We start from the raw sequence: 11,515 nt of genomic DNA on the forward strand, positions 1-11,515 counted from the left end.
TTTTTGAAATTGGAATGAAAAATAATAAAGAAAATATCAAATAAATCAGCTAAAATAATAGATTTACCAAGGGTAAAAACCGGTATAAACATTGTTATTAACACAAATAAAAAGTACATTATTCACATTCAAAATGTAGTAAATACTAAAGTCAAGTGTTTTTTGTTTGAGACAAGAAAGAAAGAAAAATAGGGTTTGAAAGCGAGTTTATTTTTCAGCAAATTTAGGCTTCAGAATTTATTTATTTATTCCGCAAATGTAGATTTAAAAGTCTGTCCAATCAGAGAGCAGGAGACTGGAGAGGGGGCGGAGCCAGGGAGCAGCTTTGGCGCTTGATGACATCATCAACTCTTCTTCTACTCCTCGACAGGCCGCGCTGACGTGAACAGATCAGGTGTGTGTGATTACATGACAACAACTTTATCTGTAAACAGCTTTCACAACAAAGGTAAATACTTTCTTCCACAACCAATTGGAAGAAATGTTCACAACAAAGGTAAATACTGCTTTAAAACAAAGCTTTGATAATGCTTAAGAGCTAAATGAAATAGGATATACATTTACAAGGCAACTAATAAAAGTGAGATTTTAAAAAGCCATTAAGTTTGCCGAAAAGAGGTGTATTTGTATAATGTTGCCTCTATATATACAGTCAACGTACTGTAATATGTGTGCTTTAGTACCTTTAACACTGAGCCAGCTTTCGAAGGAACCTCCACTCTCCGGCATTTTACATGTGTAGACCCCCTCGTCAGCTTTGGTCACTGCTTTCAGGGTGAAGTTGCCCTCTTGTTCAAACGGTCCGCGACCAAGGCTGTTACTGCAGATTCAGAAAAAGTAAAAATTAAACAAAATACAGAAACAGGTTGTTGTGTTTCCAGGGGACACTAAACAGTGATGCACCATCCATCTACTGCAACATTTAGCTGATCGTATTTTATTGAGCCTGGGACTTCAGATTTCGTCTGCCTTATCTACACTGTGGCTGTGCATATGACGATTAAGCCATTTCATATTTTAATCCACAAATAATAAACCAAATAAACAAACAAGAACCAAGCAGAACAATACCATTAACCACACCCATGTGAACATTACCAGAAACATATCAATTACGATGTGTGTGTTGTTAACAAATAATTAGGATAATAAAACATTAAACACAGGCTAACTTAGCCTTTTAGCTCCAACACAGAGATTGGATGGCCCTGAGTAATAACCCCTCAACCCATTGCTTTGAACTCTATCCTTAATAAGTAAATATCCTTAAACATTACTCGATCAAACGGTTGTTCTTGTAGTAGGAGGTGTGGAAGTTGAAGCTGATTTCCTTGGTTTTCTTATCCCTATGTAAACAGCGCAGCATCACGTCCTCGCCCTCCATCACAGGAAGTGGAGGACTCTCAAAGACCGTCACAGAAGCTGAATAGGGCGGGAGAACATTTCACCTTAAACCTTTAGTAGAAATGTGCTGTAGTTCTGAAGGTGTGAAGAAGCCTCTGGATCACAGCCATAGTGAACCGAGGTAAAAACAACTTTACAAAGAACTGAATGACACTTAGATTATACATTTCCATGATAGGAACCAGTGGCATGATGCAAGTAAAGAGCAGGCACATTAAAGACTTAATGAAGTCAAAACAAAAGGTGCGTACCAATGGAGACGTTGAGGCTGTTGCTCCTGTCTCCTGCTGTGTTCTCACACCAGTACATTCTGTATGAATCTAAATAAACAGGACTGATGGTGCAGGAGAGTCGATGGTCTGAATACACTTGATCGGGACACTCTGTAACGGTCCCCGTCCAGTCGTTAAACCTTTGAAAACAGAAGTAGTGGTTACCTTGTAGTATGGCTTTGACTGTCTAAAGGCACGGACACACAAGGCCGATTATCTGCGTCGGTGGGCGTCAGGCCGACGATGAGCGTCGACACGCCCTTCTCAGATTGGTGTGTCCCGCACCGTCAGGTCTTTTCAGCCGGGCCGACGCCTTTTCGGCCGAAAACCCGGGCAGTCGGCCAAAGGCAGTCGGCAAAATAAATCACTCTGATTGGCTGTTCAACTAGCGAATCAGTGCATGAGAAGCGAAACGGAAGTGAGGGACTCAAACAAACTATTAAAAAGGCAAATCTGAGATTTCATTTAACTCCAGCTCTGGACACAGGTTGGGGAAAGCCCCATGAGCTTCTCTCTGTAGAGTGAAAATGGAACGCACTATTTGTTGTTTGTTTATATTACAAAGTCTGTTCTTCTTCTCTCGGTTATCACGCAGTCTGTCTTCCGGTTGTTGCCTCTTTTGAATGACGAATACACACTACCGCCGCCTGCTGGTAAGGGGAGGTATTGCCACTCAGTTCGTACGTGCAACTTGGCCGTCGGCTGAAGTTTTTGCGGTGTGTTCCAGTGCGACACATGGCCAAAACGCTGAGACGTGAGGCGACGCAACAGTCAGAGTCCGTCTGTGTCAGTTCTTTGGTGTCAGATTGGTGCGTCGGGCCTTTAGGTCAATCTCGTTTAGATTTTTAGTGAAATATCTCGTTGATGTCTCATAACGTTTGGTTCAGATGTTCATGTTTGCCTAGTGGATGGAACCAAATGACGTTGGTAAGAGACTGTTTTTTAGTCTGGTGCCAATAGCTAGTCGAGGTTTCCACTTATTCAGAGATACTTCAACATCAATAAAATCAGCAATACATTTACAAATGTATGATTCCAAGAAGATGAACTAATTCAGGGGTGTCAAACGTACGGCCCGCGGGCCGGATCAGGCCCGTGAACAAGTTTAATCCGGCCCGCGAGATGATTTTGGAAAGTATAAAAAATAAAAAGAGCTGCAATTTTTCAATGAAAGAAACTACTGTTCTAAATGTGTCCACTGGGTGTCGCAATAGCAATTATGTGAAGCGAGCAAACTATGTATAACGGGGCTGAGGAAGTAATCCTGTGTTTACAGTCTATCGTGCTTGGCTTCCTCACTCCCCAAAATGTCGCTATCAAAAAAGAGAAAAGTGGACACAGAGTGCAGAGTTTTCCAAGAAAAATGGTCATCCTCCTATTTATTCACGGAAGTGAATGGGAAACCCGTGTGTTTGGTTTGTTCGCAGCACGTTTCAGTGCTGAAAGAATATAACCTTCGTCGCCACTATGAGACTCAACATGCCGACAAATATGATAACTTGAAAGGAAAACAGAGAAGCGAAAAGGTGAAGGAATTGCTGGCGGGTCTGAAAAAACAGCAGTCTGTGTTTACTCATAGCCGAGAAATCGGCGATGCTGCAGTGAAAGCCAGCTACCTTATTGCTAATGAAATTACAGTGGCTTCAAAACCATTTAGCGAGGGTGAATTTGTGAAGACATGCATGCTGACAGCTGCAGAGATTGTGTGCCCTGAAAAGCGTCAAGCTTTTGAAAATATCAGCCTGACAAGAAACACAGTTGCACACAGGATTTCTGATCTTTCGGAGGATTTGGACAGCCAATTGAAGCGCAAAGTTAAGTCGTTTATTGCGTTTTCAGTTGCAATTGATGAAAGCACGGACATTACAGATGTTGCGCAACTGGCCATATTCATCCGCGGAGTTGATGATACTTTGACCGTAACCGAGGAGTTTGTGGAGTTGGTGCCGATGACGGATACCACGACAGCGGCTGATATTTTCAACACACTCGAGGGTGCCCTGGACAGAGTCGGAGTGGACTGGTCACGCGCTGTCAGCGTGGCTACAGACGGTGCGCCTTCAATGATCGGGAAAAAAGCAGGTGTTGTGACGAAATTCAGGGAAAAAGTGCAGACTGCAAATGGAGGACGTGATTTTTGGACTTTTCACTGTATTTTGCACCAGGAGGCATTGTGTTGCAAGTCATTAAAGATGGATAACGTCATGAAGGTGGTCGTCCAAACTGTTAATTTCATCCGATCAAGAGGCTTGAATCACCGTCAGTTTGACAACCTTCTCAGAGATAAAGACCACAACTACGGCCTGCCTTACCACACCGAGGTAAGATGGTTAAGCCGAGGCATTGTGCTGAGGCGTTTCTTTGATTTACGAGAGGAAATTGAACAATTCATGAAACAAAAAGGCAGACCAGTGTTAGAATTTAAGTCCAAAGAATGGATGCAGGATCTTGCGTTCATGGTGGATGTTACAGAGCACTTGAATAACTTGAACACAATGCTGCAGGGGCGCAACAAAGTTGTAACGCAGTATTATGACAGCGTATGTGCGTTCAAGTTGAAGCTGTCATTGTGGGAGACGCAGCTCGCGGGAGGTGATGCAGCGCACTTTCCTTGTCTGAAAAATGTGTGCGATACCCAACATGTCGCAGACATGAAGCGGTTCAAAGATAAACTAATAGGACTATTGCGGGAGTTTGAGCAATGCTTTCAGATTTTTGGTGAACTGGAGAAAGACTTCAAAGTTTTCTGCTCGCCATTCACCGCGAATGCCTCTGATCTGCCCGTCAACATTCAACTTGAAATAATAGACTTGCAGTGTGACTCAGATTTGAAGGGGAAATTTGCTGCAGCTGGCTTAGACACATTTTATCAGTATCTTTTGCCAGGTTACCCCAACTTGACAGCCCTTGCTGCAAAAGTGTTGTGCATGTTTGGAACCACGTATATTTGTGAGCAAGTTTTCTCTGTAATGAGCATCAATAAAACAAAGCTGCGCTCAAGGCTCACGCACAAGCACTTAAATGACATCCTGAAATTGGCTGCCACTCAGGCTTTGACCCCTGATATTGATGCACTTGTGAAAGCTAAAAGATGCCAGGTTTCAGGAGCAAAAACAACAGTGGGTAACCCAACTTAAAATGCTGCATAAGACACTGCACCCTGATATAGTTATCTAAAAAATGATTGTCTTCTGTGCAGATTGAAAGAAAGTGAACAGTGTGTGATTTACTGTAATAATGACAGTAACTTCAGTTCATAAGTTAGGTTTGTTGAAATTGTTCATGCATTGCACAGCTTTTATTTATCAATAAGTAATGTAGCCTACAAGGCAGGAAGTAAGTAACTCAACCCTCTTGAAAAGTTTCTACCTCAATTTGTCTCAATCATTTGGTGAGTTAGTACAGGATTAATATGTTAAAATGACAAATTAGTTATTTGAGAAGAGTTTTTGTATTTTGTTCATTCCCAGTATATGACTTAATGTTGTTGTATGGCTTTTTGTTGATACGCCAAGTCTAAATGTGCTTGTACTGTTATTGCACTAAAGTTCACTAAACTTAAACAAAGAAAACAATCTGAAGTTGTCGTCATTTTTTTGTTATTATGCTATGATTTTACCGCTCCGGCCCACTTGGGAATAGATTTTCCTCCATGTGGCCCCTGAGCTAAAATGAGTTTGACACCCCTGAACTAATTCGTTGTGATCCTCTGACTTTATCTCTTATATCATCATGAAGTTCCCTTGCTTGGTTTTGACTATTGGATGAATTTCGACAAAATATGGTTGAGACGATTGCTCCGAGGATTGAATTGTAAAACATTTGGTAGACCCTCAATATTTCATCTTCTAGAACATCCATTAAGTAAAAGTAATCATTCGTCCAAAATTGTGTTGGTACCCCTAATACCCGCATTGTAGGACTCAGAACTCTTGTTAAGACTTGAATATCTCTAGAACTGGGAACTTCTGGATGGATTAACATGAAGGTTTGTAAGAGACCTTCATGATTACCAGAGGATAAATCCTAATGCCCTTGGGCAACCTCAAACTCACCAACCACAGGAAGTTGTAATTCCAAGATTAGGCCACAATGAAAATTAGCTTCAAAGCCCAATGTTCTTCTTGGTGTCTTTAAACCATTACTACGTACACGTGTCATTTGTTAAAACTTGCTCCTGGTAGCTAATGGTTTTTGTAAAGTAATTCCAAAATCACATAACACTAAAAGTAAAAGACCAACCTCATCATCTTCCACTGGGTGTTGTCGTCAGGCAGCTGGCAGCCCAAAGTGAACTCCTCATTGGAGAAGAACTGGCTCCTGTTGTGGCTCATCACTTCCATGGAGGCCTTCGGAGGAGCGTCTTTGTTGGGGAGATAAATTCATATCAAATAAATAAATGTAAGAATCCTAACCTAATCATAAAATAAATCTGTGTTTTCTGACCTTCAACCCAGAGCATTCTGTGCCAGTCGAGGACGTAAACTTCAGGTAAGCTGCCATTATCGTCACAGGTGTAAACTCCCTGGTGCTCATGGGTAACGGAGTTCAGCTCAAAGGTGATTCCTGCCGACGCTGGCTGGCTTGCCACAATCTGAGAGGAGACTAGGCAGTTTTGGTTTTAAATGGCAAAATCTGTGTTTGCATGCAATAAATGTACAGACTGGTCTCTGGCAGCGCCGACTGCTGGAGTGATGGGGGTGGCTCGGCCGGAGACCAGACAGCTGAGCAGAATCAGGTGATTAAGCTCTCAGTAGAAAGCATGCTGGTAACCTGGTTCTGCTCTCTCTTGCAGTAGACTCGGTCCTGAGAGGAGGACCCACACACACACGGAGCAGCCGGAGGATATAGAGGAGTCGATTTATGTTTATTTTTGTGTCCACTCCCTCAGTTGCAATACACGTTGTTTTTGTTTTCATAACCCACCTTCTCCGTCCATCATTTTTAACTCAAGCATGAGGCAGAACACTCACAGTCTCATTCCCAGGTTTTAAAATACTGCCGTAGAATGTATACGTTTATAAAGTCACTGTGACGTCAACCAATGGTCTGTGGACTACAGTTTTCTAAGTATTGAGTTTGGTATTTTGGTCGTTGCCTTATTGGTTCTTTTGCAACGTGACACAATAGTCAAGTACAACCAAATGCTAAACAAATTGGGTTTTAAAGGGGGATAGTTGTAAGACATAATAAAACACCACACAAACTAATATTTGTTATTTATTAAAAAAGTGTGACCAGAGGCCTGTACTACGAAGCCGGTTCAACATAACCTGGATATGTTTGAGTTAGCCGGTTGGCCTAATCCAGTGGTTCCCAAACTTTTTCTGTCAGGCCCCCCCTCTGGAGAAAAAAAAAGTCGGGCCCCCCCAACACAAATAGGCAGGCTCAGTGGCGGCACCAGAGATTTATTTTGGGGGTGCATTTAGGGTTTCCCATTAATGCACCGGTCGTTACAGTGGAATGTTCTACTGCAACACTCCCCACGCAAATACACAACGTACCCGCAACTGTTACAATGAAGGCTCGATAATCAGCTCACGGCATATAGGTGTAAGCAGGGGTAAAGTGCTATTTTTATAGGTGGTGAGTGGACCTTACATAGGGGGGTCCGGGGGCATGCTCCCCCGGGAAGATTTATTTTAAATATTGAAGTTAAATGCATCAATCTGGTGCACTTTGAGAGCAAAGTGAAGAGATCTATGGATACATCTCTCAACACCCATATGAAACAGAACTGTAAACAGATTTACTTTTTCTTTATGGATATTTTACAAATCACTCTTTTAAACTTTATTCTTTTTTTACTGTCATATAGTATTTCATACCTGTTTTTAATTTATTCTCTTATTTTTTTATAACTATAATGATCATAAAAAAGTGTGACTCGGAAATAATTGTTTACATTAATGGTGACCAAAACGTTTGAGACCCACTGAGATAACACTGAGAGAGTCCTTTAGCTCACTGAGCCTCTCAGTCTGAGAGGAGAGGACTCTCCTCCACTTTGTTGTTGAAAAAACTCCTTATATCCGTTAGCGTAGCTCGCTAGCACCAGAAGCTAACAACAACGATCTCCGGTACCGGTGCGCTCTCTCTCTCTCGTGCACGAACACAAAATGGCTCGTTTCACACACACAGAGCCGAGCTTTAATGAAACACAGAGACCCAGACGTAATAGTACTGTATCATATTATTTTCGAATCCATAATTTGTAAAATTATGATTCTTTTTTTTTTAATCTTTTAAAATAAAAAATAAAAACATTTTTCCTCCTGGTCTCTCGCACCCCCCCTGTCCTGCCTCTGCGCCCCCCACTTTGAGAACCACTGGCCTAATCCAAAACATACGCGCTCTCGCTAAGCGGTCCTACGACGCTGGTTATTAGGTGGATCGCTCAAGCCAGCCGTGTCCAGGGGCGGACTGGCCATCTGTAGATGAGAACCACAGAACGACCGGTCTCCTCTAGTCCCTTCCCAATTCCCTTCTTTAGTCCCTTCTCGAGCCCCTTCTCTAGTCTCTTCTCTAGTCCCTTCTCGAGTCCCATCCCTTGTCCCCTCTCTAGTCCCTCCTCTAGTCCCATCTCTAGTCCCCTCTCTAGTCCCCTCTCGAGTCCCCGCTCGAGTTCCCTCTCGAGTCCCCTCTCAAGCCCCCTCTCCAGTTTCCTCTCGAGTCCCCTCTCAAGTCCCCTCTCAAGTTCCCTCTCGAGTTTCCTCTCGAGTCCCCTCTCGAGCCCCCTCTCGAGTTTCCTCTCAAGTCCCCTCTCGAGTCCCCTCTCAAGTCCCTTCCGGGCCCTCCGCTGTGCTCCTGGGCTGTCAGCACAAAACCCGTCCTCCAGACCCCCTCCACCCACCCTGCTGGACGTTGTTTTGTTTTTTTTGGACGTTTGTTGGATTTTTTCTTGTGTTTTGGGACGTCTGGGATCCGTCCCTTGAGGGGGGGTTATGTCATGATCTTTCTGTGTTGTGTTTTGTCTTGTTTAGATCTTTCCTTGGTTTTCTGTCTGCGTGTGTTCCCTCCTACCTGTTTATCTGTGACTGTGTTCATAGGGTAGTGTTCTGTTTGTCCGCGTTAAACCTTGAAATAAAGGCATGTTCTCTGTTCAATCTGCGTGTGGGTCCTGCCTGTTTCACTCCCCCTAACATAAATGTCCTGACAGGCGTAGAAAACCCTGACTAGAGTTGTGTTTCCTCGCCGCGACTCGCCTGACATAACTCTAGTTGTGGTTTGGTTAAGATCTGTGTTCATGGAGACATTAGGAATCTAAAATCTGGACTATGATGCCTCGAACCTTCTTGGTCCTGTTTCCGGGCCTCATGTTGGTCCAGGTGAGATGCAGGTAGACCTTGTCTCCGTACTTCATCTCGTCGTTGTGCGTTTTGCAGTAAATCATCACATTGCTGCCCGCGCTGACGAACCATGTTGGAAACGCCTGCAGCTTCGTTCCTATAACGGCCGTGTAATTACTCTTGGGCTTTGTGTCCCGACGCTGCACATCTGAAGTCAGCCAGAAAAGATCAAGTTAAATATTTCACTAGCAATAAAAAAAAAAAAATACTCCTGCAAATCTCCAAAGTTCATTTAGAATGAACGATTTTTTATTATAATCATTCGTAACGACTAATAAGGAATGCAAAAATATAATAAATCTGTGCTTTGTGTATATTGTTGTTTATTATTAGTGGATGAGAAGGTATCCAATTACCTAACTTAAGAAAAAATACTAACAAAACCATGAAAATACTATTTTACAAGTTAAGGTCGTGCATTGGACATGTCACTTGAATAGAAGTATGTAAGTATAACCAGAACATTGTAGTTAAAGTATTACAAGTATACTATTATATAATATATGTTTAGATTATGTTTGGAATGCATTATGCTAACAGCTGATTTTCACTGCTGTAGTTTGAGGTGGAGCTCATTTTGATATATGGTGATTTTCATTTCTGCAGATACTCACGATGAGGTGAAGATCCATCAAAAATGCTCTTTGCGCTCACAAAGGAGAAGAGGACACACAGCACTGAAACACAGAGTTCAATATGAGCTTAAAGTATTTCAGTGAAGATATAAATGAGTAATAACACTTACAGCCTGAAGCGAGTCTCATCCTGAGGAAGTCTCGTCTCTGTCCGAAAGCGAATGCGTTTTAAAGGTCAGGAAGCGTTTGTTTTATCGGCCGTCGACCCCAGTTTATCCGTCTTCTTTCCAGTGATCTGATTGGTCGGCTGGTTGATAACATATTTAGGTTTTGGGGGATAAAGGTTGCTCTCTTTCAGATGATTATTCACACATGTGTTTTTCTAATTTACTCCTAAATTAGATCCAGTTTAAAACATAAATATTTTTGTTCTAATTCATTAATTTCATTGTATTATTTTATTATTATTATTATCATGATTATTATTTCAAAATTAAAATACAGTGTTTTTTTGTCAGGCCAATAATCCAGTTATTATATGGTTAATTAATTAATTCAGTGTGCTAATCATTTTTATACAGTTCCTAACAATAATGAGTACAAATGCAAATGTATTCCTAAAAAAGCATCAGGGTCATTTTTTATTTTCAGTGAGGTTAAAAATAATTTCAATTACTAAATAAAGTGTGTTTTTCATAGTGTACTCACAACAGCAACTCTGTGGCCAATTAGCAGTTTTGTTTAATGGACTATTGTGTGTATCGTTGCAACTTAACATTTATTATGTTGAGAGGAGAAAAGAAAACATGGCGCTCTGATCTCCTCCTTCTCTCCCTCCTCCTTTTATTTATTTATTCATGTTTCTGGTAGAGCAACGAGGAAGAGGAGGAGGAGGAAGAGGAGGAAGAGGAGGAGGAGGAAACTGCAGAGTTACTCTCATACTCGAACACCATGATGGGATTTACACCGCCGGAGTTTGGACCCTGAATCGGTACGAAGAGATTTTACATTTAATATTATAATGTAGTCTTGTATTCAACCTACAATGATTTACTGACACTCAGAGTTTAATCAAGGACTCATTTGACATAAATGCACTCATACTTGTACTCCACTACATTTATGAGGCAAATATTATACTTGTTTTTTAGCTAAATGTACTTTAATGTTAATTTATGAAATACTTCTATAATTTGATGCAAGAATGTAATCGTCCCTGTTGTTTATATCTTGCAATAATCTCAAATTGGCTCGTATTTTTGTATTTAAGACAACGTTGTTACTACTTTTATTGAAGTAAAAGGTCATATAATCTACTGCAATATTTAGCTTATCGTATTTCATAGAGCCTGGGACTTAAGATTTCCATTGCCATATCTACACTGTGGCTGTGCTTATGACAAATAAGCCTTTACATCTTTGAATACATAAATAATAAAGCAATAGACAATTACCAGAAACAATCAATTACGATGTGTGTGTTGTTAACAAATAATGAGGATAATAAAACAATAAACAAAGGCATTTTATCAGCTATGTAGAAATATATATATATATATATATATATATATAGTTTGATGCTATATGTAGTAGCTTTACAATACGTTTTATGGATTTTAATAATGTATTTGATGTGAGCATTTAGGCAAATAGAAAAGGGGCTTACAACAAATGCAGATCATCTTTAGACCCTTTTCAATTCAGGTAGGATCATGCATGACATTTCACACAGCAGGACGACCCCGAGAGGATTCGTGTGTCACAGAAAATAGCTGAAGGTAAAACAGAACTGCCATTTACTGAGGTGATCTTTAGCAGCCTGCAAAATAACAGAAAATGTAAAAAAAAATAACAGAGACTGACAAATGTCAAATTGGTCATGAGTGTTTTGTGATTTCTACTCAATTCGTTTTTT

General features: G+C 41.1%; 1 protein-coding gene across 2 annotated transcripts in view; it reads right to left on the reverse strand.

Moving 5' to 3' along the window:
• Positions 1–9,860, reverse strand: part of LOC307033434 (V-set and immunoglobulin domain-containing protein 10-like) — an 18,415-nt gene extending 8,555 nt beyond the window's left edge. The window contains exons 1-9 of one of the 2 annotated variants that reach the window (XM_079671910.1): positions 9,771–9,860; positions 9,640–9,702; positions 8,968–9,173; positions 6,123–6,270; positions 5,919–6,039; positions 1,656–1,816; positions 1,278–1,422; positions 684–820; positions 193–376 (exon numbers count right to left, since the gene is read on the reverse strand). In XM_079671910.1, coding sequence (XP_079528036.1) covers positions 357–376; positions 684–820; positions 1,278–1,422; positions 1,656–1,816; positions 5,919–6,039; positions 6,123–6,270; positions 8,968–9,173; positions 9,640–9,702; positions 9,771–9,789 — 1,020 coding nt within the window. In that variant the 5' untranslated portion in view covers positions 9,790–9,860 and the 3' untranslated portion in view covers positions 193–356. Of the gene's footprint in view, positions 1–192; positions 377–683; positions 821–1,277; positions 1,423–1,655; positions 1,817–5,918; positions 6,040–6,122; positions 6,271–8,967; positions 9,174–9,639; positions 9,703–9,770 lie in introns of those variants that run through there. The other variant, XM_079671909.1, reaches the window with a different exon arrangement.
• Positions 9,861–11,515: the final 1,655 nt, after the last annotated feature.

This window comes from Notothenia rossii, assembly GCF_949606895.1.
Source record: "Notothenia rossii genome assembly, chromosome: 3".
NCBI lineage: Eukaryota > Metazoa > Chordata > Actinopteri > Perciformes > Nototheniidae > Notothenia > Notothenia rossii.